Raw genomic sequence first — 23,986 nt, forward strand, 5'->3', positions numbered from 1 at the left:
GTTTATTCCATATATACTCATCTCTACCTGGCCAGATTCTACTCAAACTCCGTCTATGTTTGCAGATGATATTACCATAATGGGTTGAATCTATAATAATAATGAAGGCTCATGGCATGGTGTCATGATACCAATCTTTCTTTCAATGTCAGCAAAGAGACAATCATTGATTTCAGAAGGGGAGAGGGGGTGTGTACATATTTAAATCAATGGTGCTGAGGAAGAGATAATCAAGAGCTTTTGGACCCAAGTTGCAAATATCACCTATAATCTGCTACATCATCTCAGTGAGAAAGAGTAGCCTAGGTGTTTAGTTCCTGGACAGCAAGGTTCAGTGTTGAATTCTGTGCCAAAGTACTTACAGGGTAGTCAAAAAGAGAGGTCTATTCAACATTCTCATTAAGATGATAATGACATTGCCATCCCTGTGTGAAATGTCAAGGAGAATATCCTGTTTCAGCCTTCATATTGCTTTACATACAACCAGAAGCTCAGTCTGTCCAGGATTAAGATAGAGGGCAGCTTTATTTTAACAGTTGCAGACTCACACCTCTTACTGTATCTGACAGTCTCATTTGTTATCTCAAATTCTAGTGGAAGACAAGCAGAAATGCTGCAAAAGAAACTGACTTCAGATATGCAAGCTGTAACTTCTGCTATCAAGGCCCTGGAAGATATTGTTCAAACTGTCGTACCCTGGCGATCTGTCGTTCAGCACATCACTAGGATTACTGAGCCAGGTACCACTCCAAGGAATGAATGTGGCTTCTCACCGAATGCTTGGTTTGGAATAAATTATTGCCTATTACTGCAACATATCCGCACCATTGTTATTGCTTGTCCTTTAGCTTTAATAAACTACTGCTACACATAGCAAGGCAATGAAGTCCAAATCTGGGCGATTATCTCCAGGGGAAGGTCAACCTTTGAGTTCAGTCACTGCCCCTGCAAAGGAGAAGCAGGCTTACCGTAACCATTATGCCAGAAATTTGGAAATGTCAGATGACAGAAGTGAGTGCACAATAACTGCCATAGCTAAAGAGAATGTACTTGAGCACCTGAAAGGTCTGAAGGTAGATACATCACCTAGACCAGATGGACTACAGCTCAAGGTTCTGAAAGACATAGCTGAAGAGATTATGGAGATATTGTTAATGATCTTTCAAGAATCACTAGATTCTGGAATGGTTCCAGAGGCCTGGAAAATCATAAATTTCACTCCTCTCTAAGGCCAGTTACCTAACTTTAGCAGTTGGGAAGATGTTGGAATCCATTACTGAGGATGAGGTTTCTGGTTATTTGGAGGCACATGATAAAATAAACCAAAGTCAGTATGGTTTCATTAAGGGGAAACCTTGCCTGACAAATCTGTTGGAATTCTTTGAGGAAACAACAGGGAGGATAGACAAAGCAGAGTCATAGATGTTGGTTATTTTGATTTTCAGGGGGCTGTGATAAGGTGCTGCAAATGAGGCTGCTTAACCAGAACCCGTGGTATTACAAGAAAGATACTAGCATGAATAGAAGCTTGGCTGATGGCAGGAGGCAAAGAATGGGAACGGAGGGGGCCTTTTATGGTTGGCAGGGCTCAGTATCGGGATTGCTTCTTTTCATGTTATATACCAATGATTTGGATGACAGATTTGATGGTTTTGTGACCAGGTTTGCAGATGATACAAAGGTAGAGGGGCAAGTAGTGTTGAGGAAGCGGGGAGTCTGTGGAAGGACTTAGACAGATTGGGAGAATGGGCAAAGAAGTGGAAGATGGAATATGGTGTAGCGAAGTGTATGGTCATGCATTTTTTGTAGAAGCAATAAAGGATTAGACTATTTTCTAAACAGGGAGCAATTTCAGAAATCAGAGGTGCCAAGGAACTTGGGCATCTTAGTGTAGAATTCTCTAAAGGTTAACTTGCAGGCTGAATTGGTAGCAAGGAAGGCAAATGCATTGTTAACATTAATTTCAAGAAGATTAGAATACAAAAGCAAGGATGTGATACTGAGGTTTTATAAGGCATTAGTCAGACTGCACTTGGTGTATTGAGGGCAGTTTTCAGCCCTTTACCTAAGAGAGGACATCCTGGTATTGGAGAGGTTCCAGAGGAGGTTCAGGAGAATGATTCTGGGAATGAAAGGGTTAATATATGTTGATGGTTTGATGGGTCTGTGCCTGTACTTTTGGCAGTGTAGAAGAATAATGGGAGGGGGTGGGGGATCTCTGAAATCTACCGAACATTGAAAGGTCTGGATAGAGTAGATGTGGAGAAGATATTTCCTATAGTTGGTGAGTCTAGGATCAGAGAGCACAAACTCAGAATAGAGGGGTGTCCATTTAGAACAGAGATGAGGAGTAATTTATTCAGCCAGAGGGTAGTTGTATTCATTGCCACAGTTGGCTGTGGAGGCCAAGTCACTGAGTATATTTAAAGTGGAGGTTCATAGGCTCTTGAACAGTCAGGGCATCGAACATTATGGAGAGTAGGTTGGAAAATTAGGTTGGAAGGAATAATAAGTCAGCCATGATAGAATGGTGGAACAGACTCAATGCACTGAATGGCCTGATTCTTCTCCTATGTCTTCTCGTCATATACTCTTATTATGAGAAGTTGACATTACATGGACTGCATAATTCCTTAGGTTTTCTGATCCAAATTGGCCTTGAAGTTGGAAGAATACGAAAATGAGAGGCACCCATAATGCAGACAAAAGGTGCTATTCTCAGCACCTGCTCCCTCCTTTCTCCTTCGTTTCCTCCTCTGCTTCTTCCTAATTCTGCTTCATTACTGTAACGAAGGGGCTTTTCCTGCATGGTGGTATGGGTGTGGTGAGAGCAACAAGCAGAGAAATGTTGATTAGCCATTTCCCTCCACGGATGCTGCCAGTTTTGTCTCCATTGTCTACAAGTACTCGATAATATCCCTTATGGTAAGCTCATCCAGAAAATTGAGGCACATGCAATCCACATAGACTAGGTAGATTACATTCCAAATTGTCTTAGCCGTAGATGGCAGAGGATAGTGGTGGAAGGGTCCTATTCTGACTGGTACTCTGACACTGGTGTTCCACAAAGACCAGTGCTGGGATCTCTGTTGCTTGAGACATATACAAATGTTTTGGATGAGAATGTAGGTGGACTGATCAGTTAAGTTTGCACAACACAAAAATTGACAGAGTTGTGGATGGTGTGGAAGGTTGTGAAAGAAAACAAGTGTGTAGATCAGTCAGAAATATGAGCAGAGAAATGACAAGTGGACTTTAAGTCCAGACAAATGTGAGGTGTTGCACTTTGTGAGGTTAAATTTAAGAGGAATATATATACTGTAAATGGCATGTTTCTTGGGAGCATCAATGAACAGAGGTATCATGGAGTGCACTTCCATAGCTCCCTGTTCTAATTACTATATACATATGATTGAACTCCAATGCCATATTTAAGTTTGCTGAGGGCACACCACCATTGTTGCTGAATCAAAGGTGGTAATGAATTGGGATATACTGTAAGAGGGAGACTGAGAATATGATTGAGTAGTGCCACAAAAACAACAACCTCTCTCTCAATGGCAGTCAAGCCAAAGAGCTGATTATCAACTGCAGGAGGAAGAAGCCAGAGGTCCATGAGCCAATCCTCATTGGGGGCTTGGAGGCAGAGAGGATCAGTAGCTTTAAATTCCTTGGCATTATCATTTCAAAGGACCTGTCCTGGGACCAGCACATAAGTGTCAACACAAAGGCGTGTCACCAAAATCTTTGACAAACTTCTATCGATGTACAGTGCAGTGTATCCTGACCGGTTGCATCATGGCCTGGTCTGGAAACACCAGTGCCCAGGAATGGAAAGTCTACACACTGACTGCACAGCCAAACTCTTGAGTAATCACATCGTCAAGTTCACCGATGACACAAGAGTGGTGGGGTTCTTCACCAACAACAATGAGATGGCCTGCAGAGTGGAGATGGAAGAGCACAAGGCCCGGTGTCAGGCAACTGACCTCTGCTTCAATGTCAACAAGACAAAGGAGATGGCTCTTAAGGAGTGCCCGCACCACTCATGCCCCTGTTTACATCAGTGACACAGCTACAGGCAGTTTCAAACTCCTGGGTGTGCACGTCTTGCACAACCTCTCATGGTCCAAGAACCCATCGTACACAATCAGGAAAGCTCACCAATGCCTCAGCATTCTGAGGAGGCTGAAGAGATCTGTGCATGTGGCATTCTACAGAAGCATGGTAGAGAACACCCTAACAAGCTGCATCACTACATGGCATGGAAACTACACTACAGTGTACAGGAAGGCTCTACAACGTATAGTCAAAACTACCCAGTGCATCACTGTCACCGGCCTACCTACCATCAAGGACATACAGAAAGGTGCCAGAAAAAAAGGTCCAGTAACATCATAAAGGATCCCACCCACCCTGCCCATGGACTGTTTGTCCCAGTCCAGTCAGGGAGGAGGCTGTGTATATCCACGCCAGGACCGCCAGACTCAAAAACAGTCACTTTCCCCAACCAGTAAAGCTGATCAATACCGCCACCCGCTAACATGCCCCTCAGCACCACTACTTTATCATTTCCTTTCAGTCATCTTATGAACAGACGCTCCTGTGCCTTACCATCACTTAATCAACAGACAATCAATCTATGTATATTAGCTAGCTTCCACAATCTGTTACACCATTGGTGTTTAGGGAAGCAGTGAAGGTCCTTCATCTCTGGCAGTGTTCCGAGCTTCCTTCATTGTGTCAGAGGCTTCCTCTCGGTGTTCACAACTGTCAGTTACGCTGGAGACTCAGGAATACCGTTCTACACAGGTGTAGACATAGTTACATCTGTTGTGTTTTTTATTATTATTGTGTTCCTTAAATTATTAAGTGTTTTTGGATCCAGAGTAACGATCATTTCATTCTCCTTTATACTTGTGTACTGGAAATGACATTATGAAAAAGTGATAGATACAGCCCAGTCCATTGCAAGTGAAGCCCTCCCCATAACTGACTACATTTATATGGAACGCTGCCACAGGAAAGCAGCATCTTTCATCAAGGACCCCTACCACCCAGGCCATGCTGTCTTCTTGCTACTATCATCGAGCAGGAAGTAGAGAACCCTTAGGTCCCACACCACTTGGTTCAGAAACATTATTATCCTACAAACATCAGGCTCTTGAACTGATGTGGATATCTCTACCTATCTATCTATGTATTTATTTATTTAGTTAGTTAGTTCCAGCCTTTTGAGCTGCACTGGCCAGAAACCTCCAACAATCTCTGAATTAGCCCTCACAGCATCACGGAGTAATTTACAATGACCAATTAACCTGCTATCTGGTACGTCTGTAGACTGTGGGAAGAAACCGGAGGACCCAGACAAACCCCACACATTCCACGGGGATGTCATACAGACTCCTTACGGATGACGTTAGAATTGAACTCTGAACTCCAACATTCTGAACTGTAATAGGGTCGTACTACCATGACGCCCTTCAGTCACTTCCACTCTGAACTCAAACTATGACTTACAGACTCATTTTAAAGGACTCTTTACAACTCATTTTCTCAGTTTATCTTCTTTTGCTCATTGGTTGTTGGTCAGTCTTTGTCTGTTTAGGTATCATTTTCATTAAATTCTATTGTATTTCTTTTATCCTGTAAATGTTTGCAAGAAAATGAACCTCAGGGAAGTATATGGTGAACTTCAATTTACTTTGAACTTTGAAAGGAGCAACATAATAAAATAGGATGGTAAAGAAGGTGTAAGTATACTTCCTTTATTAGTTGGGGCACTACTTGAGGAGTGACTTGGACCTGCCTCAATTCACAACAGGTCAACAGCAGATGCCATTTCATTGGCTCTTCACTCCACCCTGGAACATCTGAACAGTGAAGGTACATACATCAGGATGCTCTTTATTGACTACAACTCCACAGTCAACATGATCCTTCCCTTAGAACTAATCAATAAGCCCCAAGACTTGGGCCTCGATACTTCCTTGAGCAATTGGATGCTCAATTTCCTCAGCTGAAGTTAGGACTGGCAACAATATCTTCTCCACAATCACATTAGCACAGGTGCACCACAAGGCAGTGTGCTCTGCTCACTTTATATCGCAAACGGTCAGTTGCTTTAAATTCCTCAACATTATTATCTCAGAGGATTTAACTAGGTCCAGCATGGACCTGCACCATTTAGGCCATGCTCTCTTCTTGCTGCTGCTATCAGGAAGAAGGTACAGGAGCATCAGGACCCACACCACCAGATTCAGGAACAGTTATTACCCCTCAGCCAACAGGCTTTTGAAGCAGATGGGATAACTTCACCCAACTTCACTTACTCCTAACAGTGAACTGATGCCACAACCTATGGACTCACTTTCAAGAACTCATGTTCTTGATATTTGTTGCTTATTTATTTATGAGTATCATTTTGTTTATTCCCTTTCTGTATGTGTAGTTTTTTGTCTTTTACACATTGGGCGTTTGTCCGTCTTTGTTGTGTGCAGATTTTCTTTGTATCTACTGTGAATGTCCACAAGAAAGTTAACGTCAGGGTTGTATATAGTGACATGGTGATAATAAATTGACTTTGAACTTTTGAGTATAAATATTGGCAATTCATTTTGCAATTGTATAAAACCTTAGCTTGACTACTTATGGAGTATTGTGTGCAGCTTTGGTCCTTGCTTTGCTTGAATGATCCAGAGGATTTAGAGAGGCTGCAACATAAGCTCACCAGGTTTTTGCCTGAATTAGAGAGAGTGCAGTTTTCGCTGTAAGGAGAGATTGAACAAATTTTCTCTGGAGTATTGGACGTTGAGGGGTGGCCTGACAGCAGTATATAAAATTATGAGAGAGATATTCACAGTCTTTATCGCATGGGGGAATTGTCAAACTTTGAAGTTTTACGGAGAGGTTGGTGAATGTACATGGAACACGGTGCCATTTGATGGGGTAGGGTAAGAGATAGACCATAAGCAAGCAGGTGGCATTAGTTTAAATTGGCATTAAAGTAAGCACGGCATGATAGGCGGAAAGATCAGATGATGTGCAGTACTGTTCGATATAATGGGAACCATACAGTCCAGTTCACTCGAGTTGCTGTTATATCTCAGAGTTCAGATTTCATATTCATGTACATCGAAGCGCACAGTAGAAATCGTTTAACAACCAACACTACTTAAGCACCGACAAACAGTAATTCTTTATATACAGTATTTCGTGTTGTTTACTGTGTGTTCATTCCAGTTTGACCCTTTAAATATATTGAATGTTGTGTAAAATAGAGGAGCAATGTTTGACAAACTACCTTTATAATTAGATAGTCCCGTCTCCCAGAGACACGACCGATATCGGCACGTACCCGATAACATCAATGGGTTGCGGAAAACATTTGGTACAGTCAGAGTGCCTTTAAATGGTGAAGTAGGTGAAAAGCAGATTGGGCAGATTGTTGCCTTTTACGGTCGGTGATTGGTTGTTGAAAACGGAACGAGAAATGACGAGTCTTAAATGAGAAGGAAACCAGATTCAACAAACTAGCGAGCCGATCCGGAGGCTCTTTCTGAAATTTCTTGAAAAGTGAACAAGTGTGAGGTGGGTGCATGTCACGTGTACAGCAAGTTTCTGTCGTTGAACACAACTGTGCACACCAATGCTGATGCGCTGCCAGGAGCCGGCCTTTCGTGCGAGGCGAAGACCAATGCGCAGGTCTGAGTAAATGTAAATAAAGGCTGAAGCTGCCCACTTAAGGAAAGCGACTGCACGATCGGGCGTTCCACCCTGCCACAATGTCCTCCGACCAAATCATTGCGATCTCGATAGAAGATAAGACGTACAATGTCAGCAAAAGGAAGTTAATCGAGAAAAGCGACTACTTCAGAGCTCTTTATGAGTCTGGGATGAAGGAATCCGAAGGGGATTCGGTTCAACTGCAGGGATTGAGTGTTCATGGACTAGAGCTCGTGATTGAATTCATCAACACCTCCAAAGTACATTTTGATAACGACACCCTGGAAGATTTAGTGGAAACGGCGTCTTTTCTGCAAGTCACTTCCATATTAGAACTGCTGCTCTCAGAGCTTAAGGTGGACAACTGTGTGGAGTTGTATAAACTTTCTGAGATTTATGGAATCGATGATCTAATGAATGCTTCCCTCAGGTTTATGGCGTGGCACTACCACCCTATGCTCAGGAGACAAGCATTTAGGTATCTGCCGAACACTTTGCGTCACCAGATTAAGGAGATGCGATTTAAAGGCACAGCTGTGTTGGTGGCAGTTGGAGACTTCTTCAGTACTTCCTTGGACCTGGCTCCAGGTGAACCGTGGTCGATGCTGAGATACGATGAAGTCGCCCAGAAATGGTTTCCCCTTGCTAACAGTCTCCCCCCTGACATGGTGAACGTGAGGGGTTATGGCTCAACTGTATTGAATAATTACCTCTTTATCGTGGGTGGCTACAGGATGACCAGTCAGGAGATTGCGGCAGCACATTGTTACAATCCCTGCAAAAACGAATGGAATCAGATTTCGCCAATGAATCAAAAAAGGTGCTAGCATGATATAATGCATTCTTGCCACTTGATAATATTTGAGATGCTTTCTCCCACTCTATCTCCGCCATAATTATACAAAATTAATTTGCTTAAAGTAAGTTTAATGTTCCCACCCCTGAAAATAACTGTCAAAAGTCTTGAGCAATGTCTTTACAAGTTGTATGTAATGGGTAAAACGTGTTAAATTCATCAAGAAGAGTTTATCAGCTGAGATGCTCTTACCACCATTGCAGCCTGTTCATTCCTAAATGTAACATTTGCAACAAAGTTAAATCAAACGGTGTTTTTGAAGTCCAGTAAATTGGTTGAAATTATTTGGTTGATGCCATTTGCCTTCCACTATTACACAGGTGAGAGTATGATTTTGTTTCATTTCCATCAATCATTTCATGCCAGAATTTAAAATAGAACACAAATCTTTTAAAGGAGGATGTGTCAGTGTATTTATTGTATAAAATAAACCACTCAAAGAACTCAGCAGATCAAGCAGCCTCTGTGGAGGCAAAAGGTGGTCAATGTTTAGTCTTGAGATACTTTATCAGAACTGAGAGTAGAGAGAAGCAGGCAGTACAGTGGATTCTGGTTAATTTGGAAACATTGGGACCAGTACATTTTGGCCTAATTAAGCAGCTTCCCAATTAGCTGGTTTCATGGAAATAGAAAGGTATTAAAAAGACAAACTACCATTTAACTGATTAACAAATTATGTATTTAGATTAAAATCATAACAACTCTGAACACTATCTACAATACTATAAAACTGTGTATTAGTTCCTAATAGTTAACAATGGAGGAATTGATCCAGTAAATACATTCTTTTGATTGACTGTAAATGAACAAACTCAGTGCAGACACCCAGTGGACTGCCTTTCATTGTAACATTCAAGAAACCTTCAAATCGTTTATAGTTCTTAACCTATTGTAGTATTGAAATAATTTCGTTTTCACTCCTGACCATTCATGGCTTCTCCTGACCTCAATGCTTGAAACCACAGTGAGCAAAACAGTTTGGGATTGTCTTGCTGCTTATTTCTCACCAACTATCAGTGATAAAACTCACTGCTTTTTGAACACAAGTGCACACAACTGATGCTATTTTAAAAATTGTTTGCATGATGTAGTGCTTAATGGCCATAAGTGTGCACACATCTGACACTAGTTAGAATCTGTTCGGCAACAGTTTTGTGCCCCAGTTAAGTGGCATAGGACCGCTGAAGTGTCTTGGGCCAAAATGTCAACTTTTTATTCCTTTCCATAGACGCCACAGATGCAGTCTGACCTCCTGAGTTCCTCCAGCATTGTGTGTGTGTGTGTGTGTGTGTGTATGTCCTTATCAATCTGCTCATAAGACTGTAATTGTAGAATACTTGGTAAGTATGTTTTCTCAGTGAGCAAGAACTCCACATCCAGCAAGGGACACCAACCAACAAGTGTTGCAATTCTAGCACTGATCCCTTTGCACAATAAAGCCTGTATGCTTCTCTCTGGACCAAACTATGTTAAGGACATGGGCCTATAACAAGCTAAAATGCAGTACAGCCCATTACTTATTATTTTAAGCATCCATTAAGTTATCTTATTTGTGCAGCCTTCAGAACAATTGGGTGAGTTTTGTTACAATGTGACTATCATCTTCTTGTTCGTTACCCAGATATACATGAATCTCAGAACTTCAATACAAAACTGAATGTTTTTTCTTCTGATTTTGAGTACATTCCCCCCCCCGGCCAAGTCCAGTATGTACCAAGCAACTCTCCAATTTTATTTTGAGTTTTTTCAAATTCTTAACACAGGGTTGTGTTTGGTGCAGAGCTGATGTTTTTTAAAAAAAGGATCTAAATTTAGTCCCTCTTGACAGTGCTCAACTCTCTTGTTTAGTGACTATAAGTGTGGAATCTAAAATGGGCTAGATCAATCCCAGGCTTTTGGATGCCTGCCCACAGCACTAAGTTATTTTCAACTGAGCGCCAATGAGCCCTATATCATTAATCTCACTTGATGAAAAGCAGTGATTGGTGGGAGCTCAGAGAAATAACATTAATCCAGTAGAACATGTATTAGAAGTGAAGATTGTGGTGATACTTGTTGAGAGCAGAGTAAAGGAACTTTAGTCTGTATTTAACCATATCTCACCTGAATCTGGGAATGGTTGAGAGTGCTGATCAAAATATTTTCTTGCCTAACATTTGCATGCCTCATTGTTGCCTCATTGTTATTTAATAGTCAAATTCTATATTCTTGTTAAGCTGTGTTCTCAATTTTTTTAAAATTTTCTTTCAGATCAAATTTTAAGCTTCTGGCTGTATGTGGGAAGTTGTATGCTGTAGGTGGACACTCACTTAGCAATGTGGAATGCTACAATCCTGAGATGGATTGGTGGAGTTTTGTAGCTTCAATGCCAGATACTCTTGTGGAGTTCTCGGCTTGTGAATGCAAAGGAATGATCTATGTAATAGGTGGATATACAACACGGGGTGAGTTGTCATTTTTTATTAGCATATCTTTTGGAGAGGTTCGTCTTTCTACTTAATCAGAGATTCTAACAAATAAAGCCATTGTTGCTCTTGCAACTGGCAGGACAGTAGTGTGGAGACATCAATTTGATCTTCCATTATATTGTCATGGTCTGGTCTTGGCTGCATGCTGTAAATAGAAGCTTGGAGTTTATATTCAGATTAGTAAGAAAAGGATGTACAGGGCTTTCTGCCAAGAAATAATATGCCCATATATGAAAGTTTAACACCAAGGTGACCCTATGCCATTTTCTATAGTAATTGAACCAAAGGTATTGTCAGTTTTGATAGTAGAATATCTTGCGCATCAACTTTTCAAAACCTGGTATTCTGTGCAATCAAGAATATTGGTAAAAGAGTTATGTCATTTTGACTCAGTTACTTTTAAAAAGCTGCTTCCTTCCCATCATTCAGTGTAGTTTTTCTATTATTCATGTAACACCATGGTCCTGAAAAACATTGTCTCATTTTTACTATATACTGTACCGGCAGTTATGGTCGAAACGAGAATAAAAAGCAACTTGACTTGATTTGTATCAAAAATAATTGGCCAGTTTGCAATCATCACCAATGCCATTTCCCATTAGAAGATTTAAAAGCTGATTAATATCAAACTTTTCTCCCCGTTTTACTGAGATATGAGATTTGTAGCAGGAATTTGTGTCCCTACGAAATCAGTTTGCTGAACAAAGGTCTGAAAATTTCTATTCTTAAAGGCAAAAAATGTTTCCTGAAAGCTCTGTCAGCTATTGGTACTCAGACAGCATTGTAATAGGACTGAATTGATTGCTGTACGAGCAGCCAGCACAAACATTGAGCTAGTTAACAGCCACCTGTGCTTGTTCTTTGATTCCAGAAGATTATTGCATTTGGTAGTTTTTTCAAAGTTTCCACCTAGCTGAAAGTTCAAAGTAAAATTAATATCAAAGTACATATATATCACCATTATTACCCTAAGGTTCATTTTCTTGAGGGCATAATCACTCTATAATAGAATAAGAACCATAATAGAAACAATGAAAGACTGCATGAATTTGGACCTTCAACCAGAGCACAAAAGACAAAGTATGCAAATATAAAATGAAAGAAATAATAGTAATATAAATAAGCAGTAAATATTGAGAACATGAGATGAAGAGGCCTCAAAAGTGAGGCCATTGGTTGTGGCAACATTTCAATCATGGGCAAATAAAGTATCACCTTTGGTTCAAAAGCCTGATGGTTGAGGAGTAGTAACTGTTCCTGAACTTGGTGGTGTGAGTCCCGAGGCTCCTGTACCTTCCTGATGGCAGTGTTGAGAAGGAAGCATGTCCTGGTTGCTGGATGATGATGGGTGATGCTTTCTCGCGGCAATGCTTTGTGCAGATGTACTCAATGTTGTAGAGGGCTTTACCTGTGATCGGCCATATCCATTACTTTCTGTAGGATTTTCTTTTCAAAGGTTTCCATACCAGGCTGTGATGCAGCCAGTTAATATACTCTCCAGCACACATCTATAGAAGTTGGACAAAGTTTTACATGTCATGCCGAATCTCCACAAACTCCTATGGTTGTCGAGGCTGCCATGCTTTCTTCATAATTGCACTTGCATGCTGGGCCCAGGACAGGTTCTCCAAAACAAAAACACAGGAATTTAAAGTTGCTGACCCTCTCCATCTCTTTTGTTTAAGAGTTTCTGCAAGACGTAGCCTTGTGTACTTCCTGTTCCAGTAGATGTCAGTGGAGCCAATTTTTGTCTTTCTCTGTTAAAATCTGTAATAAATGAGAAGTTTAAGTAATACCTTCAGAAGCCAAAACTGAATTGAGAGTGTTATAGTGCTGTAATGCTTGTTTAAATTTATTTTGTTTTTCAATCACTTAAAATTACTTCCAATTCCAGAGAGAAATATGAACATATTACGATACTGCCCTACATTGGATGCCTGGACTGTCATAGAATCCTGTGAGGCTCATATTCGTAAACAACAAATGGTTTCTGTGGAAGATACCATTTACCTTGTGGGTGGCTGCATTCATGAGAAAGGCGGAAGTAAAAAGGGAACTCGTACTGAAGACATGCTCACTGTACAGTCATACAACGTGAGCAGTAGGGAATGGCTGTACCTTAAGGAGAACACATCAAAATCTGGACTAAATTTAACTACTACGTTGCACAATGATGGAATCTATATCATAAGCAGAGATTTTACACTATCAACCAGCCTTGAACATCGTGTATTCTTGAAATACAATATATTTTCAGATATGTGGGAAGCATTCCGACGGTTTCCACCATTTGGTCAGAACATTTTGCTTTGCTCATTGTATTACCCTAATGGACTTTAACAGTGTTGTTTGGTGTGAAAATGCAGTTGATATTTGTGCAGGAAGATCACTAAATGATTAACAATTTGTTTATTTTATGCTATTACTCTCAAGTAAAAGAGTTAAACTGATCGCTGCTCTCAGGTAGTGAGTTTAAAAAAAACTAAGACATTAGAGATTGTTGCACAAACAATAGCTGGCTGCTACACAGAAGGACCTCCATAAATATAGTACTTGGAAACTAAGCCAGGCATCATTAATAAAAGGCTAAGAATGATGGATTGCTTTAGATTGCAAATACATAATGAATTCTATTTATTGATCTAAGGTACTGATCTGCATGCTTGCAGTACAGTGATTAGTCTTGACCTTTCAGGAAATTGGCAAAGCTACCTTCCAGTAAAGCATGATGTTAGACCTGTAAGTGAAACAATGATGTGCCTTTAATTCAGTATATGTATACTATAATTACAATTAATTTTAAAAGCTTTTGGGGCTACTCCACAATGCAGCAGTTTCTAATTTAATTTATATAAACAGTTCACCAGCTTTCTGATTTGCATATCACTGTGGTTTTACATCTAATTGAGTTTTTGAAATGCAAATTTCTGAACTCCATCAAGTTTACATTGAAAAATGAATCCATTGCAAAGTCTTAATTCAACATTTCTCTCTATCTTTATATCAATAAATTATTTTGTTGTATATTTGTGTGACAATATTGAGCACGCAGGCCTAAAGTGGATTTGACGGGATGACAGTTCTAAGTTAACAATGAGTCTTTGGCAGACTAATAAATTATTAATTTGTACTGTTAGAAGTCTCTAATATATTAAAATATTGCTGTTGTGTATTTGTCATTGTGTCAACCTCTTCGATAATTTCTTATGCTTGCAGTTACAGTGGAATTGGGTCCTGGGAGCTTGTTACCTCTTGGCAAATTACAGCGTCACATTTGCTGATCAGCCTCTTCTGGATAAAGGGGTATTAGTTGATGTAAAGTGTGTAGATTTTCAAAGGCATTTCGTAAGGTGCCATGTAAGCACAAAGTAAGATTGTGTGATTGGGGGTAATAAAGAGGAATTTAGAGAATGTTCTCAAGTTGATTCCTTGATTGGCCATGCTATCTAATGAGGTTACGCCGATACATAAACAAGCTTAAAGACTCAAAGGTTTTCTCATTGAAATACGAGATACAAGGGGGACGTGAAAGAATGGATGCTGAAAGCTTATTTCCCTTTATGAAGGAGTCTAGAATCGGCAGCACACACAAAATGCTGGAGAGACACAGCAGGTCAGGCAGTGTCTATTTTGTGGAAGAAACAACTGATGTTTCAGCCTGATACCCTTCATCATTTCTGCAAAGGGAAGGGACAAGGCCCAGAATGAGAAGGTGAGGGAAGATGAGGAATACAAGCTGCCAGATGATATGTGAGGCCAGATGGGTGAGTGAGGAAGAGGGATGAAATGACAGGTGGAGAAGTGATGGGTGGAAGAAGTAAAGAGCTGAAGAAGAAGAAATCTAGTAGGAGAAGATAGTGGACCAATGAAGAAAGGAAAGAAAGAGGGGAAACCAGAGGAAGGTAATGGGCATGTGAGGAGATGAGAAGAGGTGAGAGGGTAACTGGGGCAATGGGTGCTGAACTCGTGTATCAAGAGCAAATCTGCTCCACAGAATCTGAAACTTTGGAATACTCAAGCACAGAGAGCAGCAGGATAAGACAAATCATTGAATATATTTATATCATGGTGAGCTAAATCAATACTAACGGGACTGGAAACTAGCAGAAAATAGATTTAAGATAAATGGATTGTTTCAGGGTGAAAATCTGTAACCAGTGGCCTGTACAGACATTGGTGCCAGGATGTCAACTATTTGTAATCTACATTATGACCAAGAATAGCCAGGTTTTTGATGGTAAATAGAAAGATCGATAGGAACGCTAGTTATGAGAAGGACAAAATGCAAAAGAATATAAACAGGTAATGTGAGTAATCAACAGTTTATCAGATGGAGTATGATGGGGATGTGATAAAAAGAATAGAAATGCAAAATAAATAAATGGAAAGAGATTACAGAATGCCACTGTTCAGAAGAATTTAAATTACCTTGTATATGAAGCAGTGAAAGTTACAATGCAGGTGCAGAAAGATGCTAGGAAAGGAGTTATTTATTCCAAAAGATGAAATATATAACAATGGATATCATGCTGTACCACACACAAATGAGACCAAGGCTAGAATAGTGCATGCAGTTTTGGTCTCCTGTGTGGAGATAGTTTACAGAAGGCTTACTCAATTGATCCTTCGTTGCCCTATGAGAAAAGGTTAAGCTGGTTCGGCTGGTATACATTGAAGCTTAGAAGAAGAATAAGTAATCTTGTTGAAGTATATGAGATGTTAATGGGCATTGGAAAGTAAAGGTTGAAATCATTCCAACAGTAAAGTGGTCTAGAATTAAGGGGACAGTTACAGAATATTTATAATAGTAACAAATTTAGTGACAGATGTATGATCAGTAGTTATCATTCAATCTTATTGTTAAAGGATACTTGCGCTTGAAATGAAAGACTTAAGAACAGAGGTTTTGAACAAATTTAGGTGCTTAAATGGAATTCAGTACTATCATAGTTGCACTATCACAGTGGATGTTTTGAATGTATTAGACAATAGTTAGCTACTTATCTGTTAATAAGACCATAAGGTATAGGAGCAGAATTAGGCCATTTGGCCCATTGAATCTGCTCTGCCATTTCATCATGGCTGATCCATTTTTCATCTCAGCCCCAATCTTATGCCTTCTCCCCTTACACAAAAGTGCATGACTGTACACTTCCTGACACTGTATTCCATCTGTCATTTCTTTTTCCATCCTCCTAATCTGTCCAATTCCTTCTGTAACCTCTTTACCTCCTCAAAGCTACCTGCCCCTCCACCTATCTTCGTATCATCTCAAACTTTGCAACAAAGTCATCAATTCCGTCATCTAAATCATTGACATATAATGTAAAAAGAATCAGTCCCAACTCAGACTCCTGTGTAACACCAGGAGTCACAGGAACCCAACCAGAAAAGGCTCCTGTTATTCTCAATCGTTGCCTCCTGCCAATCAGCCACTGCTTTATCCATGTTAGAATCTTTCCTGTAACACCATGGGCTCATAGCTTGTTAAGCAGCCTCGTGTGTGGCACTTTGTCAAAGGCCTTCTGGACAATACATTCCAGTTGAGGACTTCCTATTAGGTCCAGTGGATATGCTCAATCTTAGGTTAGGCTGGGGAATCATCTCTTGAATATTGCCTTGGGTCTTCAGCAGCAACTGAGATCCTAATACATTTAACAGGGATTCTAGGAACATGTGGAGAGGAGTTTTTTAAAATCTTAAGTTCAGGTAAGTTTTAAATTTTTACAAGTATTTTAGATAATTTTGGTTTTAAAGTCAAACTTTTTTAAAAGAATTATTTCATTTTAAAAACATAAAATCAAGCACAAAAATGATGCCTTGATCCATCATTTTCCTGGTGACTATTTTGCCCTGTTGCATGTCTTTGAACATCAAAGGTATTTAAAATCTTCTACAACAATACCTAATGATTCTTGGGAACAAGCTTTCTCAGTTGCCTCTGGAAGCCATCCACTGATCAGGCCAAGCCAGTGTAGTCCAGGGTACTTCAGGCCAGGGAGACTGGCTCTGTTCATTGAGACCAATTAAGTGAAGGCTCAGTTAAACACCAGGAGACAATTCTTCACAGTATCTTAAACCACCAAAACTGGTTTGAGTCTACTTCATATCTAGCCCACAAATATGTCCACTTTTCAACATTAGAAGGATGTCAATGATAACACAGACTGGGAGAAGCCTTGTTTACAAAGATGATGTGAAATGCAATTGTTTGGACTGTAAATAATTGGTACTGGCTTTTAGGTGAGATCTGTAAAATATGTAACACAATCCAATAAGTTTAAAATGTAGAAAGATGAGAAAATGTAGAAAGCTGAAGCCACAGTAGGAGGAGATTAATATTTTGAGAAATTTGAGAAGTTCACTGGGAGATGATAACTTAGAGACCATCTAAAAAGAAAGGGTTTTCATTTGCACTAGGTAGGCACAGTGCACAAACCAACATCTTTTATACAACCAAAGAGAACAAAATTATTGGGGAAAAAAGTTAAGACATAATGAGATTCCTGCGATTTAAGAGTAAAGGGAGGTGTGGCTGATCAGACAGCAAAAATGATTATTTATGGAGGTAGGTGGCATGGGTTAAACACTTCATGAGTTCTTTACATCAGCCCTTAGCCAAATTACTTATTTTGATGCATCCTGATATATGCTTTTAAAGTTGAGGTATAAATAATTCTACTCTGGTATGGAACTAATCTGGCTGGACTACAGATAATGAAGGTGCAGGCTTATTATCCAATACTTTGATTTTTAAATTAATATCTATTAATAGTCATATATGTAATTTAAAAACATTTCAAACAAATTCAGAGTTCTTCAGAAATTCTGAATATCTTGACATAGTGGTTTAAGCCAATTTATTTGATATCCTCTTCTTGCTGATATAAAAGCAGTATAAACATGCAGACCCTTTCTCTATGTTTATATAACCATGGAAAAAATACACTGTGATTTTTTAATGTAAGTTTCTTGGCAATATTAGGCAATTTAGTGTTAAGTGGCAAGAAAATATAAGATCATTGTCAATAACCTTATTTTGTACTCTAAAGATAAAATTGAACTTCCTATTTCTGTCCAGAGCATTAGCTCCCTCTGTTGACTGTTTTAGGAAGGTGTGAAGCAGAAGATGAAATTACTTATCATCCCATTTTGATGGAGGGTCCCTTTTATCTCCCACATACTGTTGACCAGTTTACATGTTGATCTTTCAATATTTGAATATTAAGATATTAATTAAATCAAATGTGCCCTTAGTATTTAAAGTCCACTTTGACACTTACAATATGATTGTAAATAACCAGTGCCACTAATAATGTTATAATTTTTAAAAATTGAAATACAGCCTGGAATAAGTTCTTCTGGCACTTAGAGCCAAGGTGCCCAACAGTCCTCCAATTTAATCCGAGCCTAATCGCGGGACAAATTACAATGACTAATTAACCTACCAACCTCCACAGTCCTTGGACTGTGGGAGGAAACCAGAGCACTTGGAGGAAACCCATTTGGTCACAGAGAGAACATACAAACTCCTTGCAGGTGGTGGCTGGAATTGAACCCACACTGGCTGTACTATAAAAGTGTTGTAACCACTACGCTATTGTGGCAACCAAGAACAAAAACAATCAGATATGTCTATGAAGGTTCTCAGTCTCTCAGTCATCCAGGTCATTGTATATCAATGGTAGTACATCAAGGCAACTGGACTTGCTGTGATGTCTAGAAGATGTTTCATCACTCATCACTCATCCAGGAATATAAAAGGGGATAGCAAAAGCTTTTTTAGCTATGTGAAGAGAAAGAAGATAGTTAAGAACAATGTTGGCCCCTTGAAGAATGAATTGGGAGAAATTGTTATGGGAAACAGGGAAATGGCAACAGAATTTAATGCGTACTTTAGATCTGTCTTCACGAGGGAGGATACAAGCAATCTCCCAGATGTATGGATGGGCCAGGGTCATAAGATATCAGAGGAATTGAGACAGATTGACATTAGGAAAGAAACTGTGATGAGTAGACTGATAGGACTGAAGGCTAATAAATCCCCGGGTCCAGATGGTCTGCATCCGAGGGTTCTAAAAGAGGTGGCTCAGGAAATTGCGGATGCATTGGTAATCATTTTCCAATGTTCCTTAGATTCAGGATCAGTTCCTGAAGATTGGAGAGTGGCTAATGTTATCCCACTTTTCAAGAAGGGAGGGAAGGAGAAAACAGAGAACTATCGCCCTGTTAGCCTAACGTCAGTCGTGGGGAAGATGCTTGAGTCTATTATTAAGGACGAAATAGTGACACATCTTGATGGCAGTAATAGGATTAGGCCGAGCCAGCATGGATTTACCAAGGGCAAATCATGCTTGACTAATCTGTTGGAGTTTTTTGAGGGTGTAACAAGGACGTTAGACGAGGGTAAGCCGGTGGATGTTGTGTACCTAGATTTTCAGAAGGCATTCGATAAGGTGCCACATAGGAGATTGGTGAGTAAAATCAGAGCTCATGGCATTGGGGGCAGGGTTTCAACATGGATAGAAAACTGGTTGGCAGATAGAAAGCAAAGGGTAGCAGTGAATGGGTGTTTCTCGGACTGGCTGGAGGTGACTAGTGGGGTACCACAGGGCTCTGTATTGGGATCACAGCTCTTTACGATTTATGTCAATGATTTAGATGAGGGCATTGAAAACTATATCAGCAAGTTTGCTGATGATACTAAACTGGGTGGCAGTGTGACATGCGAAGAGGACGTTAGGAGAATACAGGGAGACTTGGATAGGCTGGGTGAGTGGGCAGATACTTGGCAGATGTCATTCAATGTGAATAAATGTGAAGTTATCCACTTTGGAAGCAGGAACAAGAGGGCAGAGCATTGTCTGAAAGGTGTAGAGTTAGGTAAGGGAGAAATGCAAAGAGACCTAGGAGTCCTAGTTCATCAGTCAATGAAGGAGAATGAGCAAGTGCAACAGGCAGTGAAGAGGGCAAATGGAATGTTGGCCTTTGTTACAAGGGGAATTGAGTACAAGAGCAAGGATGTCCTTTTGCATTTGTACAGGGCCCTGGTGAGACCACACCTGGAATATTGTGTACAGTTTTGGTCTCCAGGTTTAAGGAAGGACATTCTGGCAATTGAGGAAGCACAGCGTAGATTCACTAGGTTGATTCCTGGGATGGCAGGGCTGTCTTACGCAGAGAGGTTGGAGAGATTGGGCTTGTACACACTGGAATTGAGGAGATTGAGAGGGGATCTGATTGCAACGTTTAAGATAATTAAAGGATTTGATAGGATTGAGGCAGGAAATATGTTCCAGATGTTGGGAGAGTCCAGTACCAGAGGGCATGGATTGAAAATAAGAGGTCAGTTATTTAAAACAGAGTTGAGGAAAAACTTCTTCTCCCAGAGAGTTGTGGAGGTGTGGAATGCACTGCCTCGGAAGACGGTGGAGGCCAATTCTCTGGATGCTTTCAAGAAGGAGCTAGATAGATATCTGATGGATAGTGGAATCAAGGGATATGGGGACAAGGCAGGGACTGGGTATTGATAGTGAATGATTAGCCATGATCTCAGAATGGTGGTGCAGACTTGAGGGGCCAAATGGCCTACTTCTGCACCTATTGTCTGTTGTCATCAGAGAGGCTTCTTCAGTTCTAATGCACAGTGGTAAGGAGCAAAGCAGATGGAGCATAGTTATCCCAAATGTAGCTGGAGTTTCAGACAAACTCAGAGGAATTTTCAACAAACACCAAATCCCTGTGCTTTTTAAACCTACAAACACACTCAGACAGAAACGCGTCCACCCAAACATAAACAGAGGAATATTATGTATGTTGTCCAATGCAATGGAAACTGCTCGGATCTGTATATCAACGAGACAAAAGAACCACTTCACAACCAGATGGCCCAACATAGGAGGGTTAACATCTCAGGTCAAGATTTGGATGTACATCTATACCTAAAGGACAAGGGACACTCCTTTGATGATAACATTGTGCACATTTTGGACAGGGAGGACAAGTGGTTTGAAAGAAGCCTAAAGAAGCCATCTTTGTCAAAATGGAAAACCCATCTCTGAACCAAGAGGGTGGGGTATGACACCACCTATCAGCTACATCCAATGCATCTCTACAACAGTTCACACCTCCATTCATGCACAGATAAGACTAATAACCCTCTCATTACTTCTACCGCTCTTAACAACCCTCATATGATTGCTCCATCTTTAAACAACTCACAGAGTTTATAAACCAGAAAACTACCCACTATGGATTAGAACTGTAGAAGCCTGGCGGATGAGCAGTGACATATTTTCTAGACAACAGAGAAAGTCCAATTGCCTTGATTTACTACAGATTGATATACAATCAGTTTCACTGCCATTCAGTCCATAGTCTGGAATGTCATTATATTATAATCTCATCTCTACTGAGTAATTATGTGTGATCTGACAAACAATGTAGAACAAGAGTCACACTGACGATAGGCTTACATGTTAAATTGGATAATGTGTAGTTTTACTGAATGGATAAAAACATGATTCTGAGCCATTTGTAGAAAAAAGGTAGATTTTGTGATGGGCAATATTCTTTTCCTAAACCAGTAGGACCAAACAGGCTGATATCAAAGTTGAAGTGCTATGGGCTTATCAGATATCCTCAATGACAATGTGTTCTTTCTTCAGCTAAGGAGACAATTACCTAGGATTCACCACTGTAAGTTTAGGATAATAGAATGTCTATGCATTCCCCGAATGCTCTACCTGTGACATTTTTGAAGGGTAAATCAAATAAAAAGCTGCTAAATATTGAGTCGGATTGACATTGAGCCAGAGCATAACTGCATTGGAAAAACATCATTAGGGAAAATTAGCTGTAAGGAATGAAGAAAGTGGGATAAACATCGTGAAAGTTAAACATTGTGAAAGAAATGGATTCTGTGGAGGTGGTGTTCAAAGATAGGTAATGGAACTGCAGGAAAGACATTATATTGGGAGGGAGGATTTCAAAGGTAGAAGTATGATTGTTGAATCATAGACGAGTTTAGGGGTTTAGGGATATAATGTATGCAGCTGTGTTCAATTATTTCAGATTTACTTACAGCTGAGCAGCTTCAGTTTGTAACCCGATTTCACCTTTAGCTGAAGTAGATCATACCAAAGCTAATTTCCAAGCAAATTCACCTGAATTGCAAAATTGAAATGCTTCTAGGCATGATCAGCGTAACGCCACCCGACCATTCAATTGAGCCTTGTTCGATTGGCAACTCTACGGTTCCTGTTTTAGCATTTGCTTCTAGACGCGAGCCACCTTAAAGCAGTTTGGGAAATCTAACTGCTAATGTTGTGGTGACCTTGAGTCTAGAGTGGAGGGACAGAAGGTTCCCATGTGTTTCTGTAGATCGGCCCCAGTCCCAGAAGTACAAGTTTTACTTTAGCTATTCACTCGCACTGGTGGAAGATTCTGCGACCTCGTCCGTCAACTCGAGGTCTACAGATCCGGTATGGAAAGGAATTGTCCTCACTTGGTCCAGAAGAAGACAATTCAGATGAGGTTCTCTGCTGCCGTTATGGCGTCACGCCGGACAGGGAACGCTACAGAGAAGCTCAGATGAACATTGAAGTGTCTACGTTCGTGGCTATCGCTAGTGGGTTTCCAAAATGATCCAAGCCAGGAAAAGGAGATAGTTCACAGAGAATAAACGCCAGAAGCTGCAGTGGAAGCAAGTGGAACTAACTGGGATATTCACGGTCCGCGGGAAAGGCACGGCGCAGCCGAAAGGAGCACTGGTGACAAACGGAGGCTGGAGATAAAACGTGCCGCGGCCGCGCTCACCTTAAAATGTCCAAGCGTGTTTATCAGGATGAAACATACTTTGCCAAGAGAATGAGCAAACACCCAATTAACACAAAGATACTGCGGCTGGCTGACTAAGATGATCCCTGGGCGTTGTGCAGACACACGGAGCAATAATGCCTTAAGACACTTGGTGGCAGGTACACGCTGATGATGCCGATAAAGTTCAAGATTCAAAGTAAATTTTATTATCAAAATATATGTCATCATATTCAACTCTGAGATTCATTATTCCTTCTGTCATACTCGGCAAATTTATAGAATTGTAACTATAACAGACAAGATCAATGAACAATCAACGTGGTGGATATTCTTAGTGTTTACTAGCTCTGATTAACTGGTTAATTTAAACACTTCACAGTGCTGTGAGCCTTGTGATAGTTCGCCTTGCTTGTAAATGTCACACACGAGTATTCTCAAAGTATGTCAGTCTTCAAATACAACTCAACGCGCTTTCCACTCCATTTCCAGAAAGTCTGTTCCCTTTTATTTCAGTATTATAAAGACCTTACGTACAGTTCAGTCTATATGACTTTTATTTCCTGTAAGTTGATTAATTCTATATTAGAGGGCGATTGTCTTTTATGTTTGGGAGGACGAAGAGACTTGTATTCATTTCCTTGACACTGTCTCCTTCTTATCAGTCATTTATAATCCAAAACAAATGCAAGGAAGCTTTATGCACCCGCTTAAACATCACACAGCAGTGATCTCTTCTGAGATAACGGCAGCCTCATTTCATTATGATTTATTGTTGGATTTCCCTAATGGTTTCTTTTCTGCTTGAGCGCATTTTAGGAGTGTTTCTTTTTAATCAATCGGAAAGCACTCTCTAATCACAGGATGTATCTTGCCATGCACAAAGAGCCGATAGGGATCCTGAAGACATTAGGCCTGGAAGAAGCATTAGAGATGCGGTGAGGATCAAGCAGTTTACAGATTGAGTCATTGTTCTGGCAGAAGCCAAGGTCGGGATAAGAACAGGTGTAATTGGTGTGGAAAAATAGAATAAACTAAATGAGGCAGAGGATTAAATGAACACGGATTTACATCTGGAGGCCAGAAAGGAAAACGGTGGAAATTTTAACAGTAGAGAAAA

General features: G+C 40.2%; 1 protein-coding gene and 1 long non-coding RNA gene across 2 annotated transcripts; one reads left to right on the plus strand and one right to left on the minus strand.

Annotated features, from left to right (window-relative positions):
• Positions 1-2,193: 2,193 nt before the first annotated feature.
• LOC132398582 (uncharacterized) lies at positions 2,194-7,407 on the minus strand. Its single transcript, XR_009513703.1, has 2 exons — positions 7,304-7,407; positions 2,194-2,803 (listed from the first exon to the last, which is right to left on the minus strand). It is a non-coding gene; the product is annotated as an uncharacterized LOC132398582 (long non-coding RNA).
• An 89-nt stretch (positions 7,408-7,496) lies between these two features.
• Positions 7,497-14,795, plus strand: klhl42 (kelch-like family, member 42). Its single transcript, XM_059978219.1, has 3 exons — positions 7,497-8,545; positions 10,832-11,025; positions 12,944-14,795. The coding sequence occupies exons 1-3, from the start codon at positions 7,785-7,787 to the stop codon at positions 13,387-13,389; spliced, it is 1,401 nt and encodes a 466-aa protein (XP_059834202.1). The 5' UTR covers positions 7,497-7,784; the 3' UTR covers positions 13,390-14,795.
• Positions 14,796-23,986: the final 9,191 nt, after the last annotated feature.

The sequence above is a fragment of the Hypanus sabinus genome, chromosome 8 (genome assembly GCF_030144855.1).
Source record: "Hypanus sabinus isolate sHypSab1 chromosome 8, sHypSab1.hap1, whole genome shotgun sequence".
In the NCBI taxonomy this organism is placed as follows: Eukaryota; Metazoa; Chordata; class Chondrichthyes; order Myliobatiformes; family Dasyatidae; genus Hypanus; species Hypanus sabinus.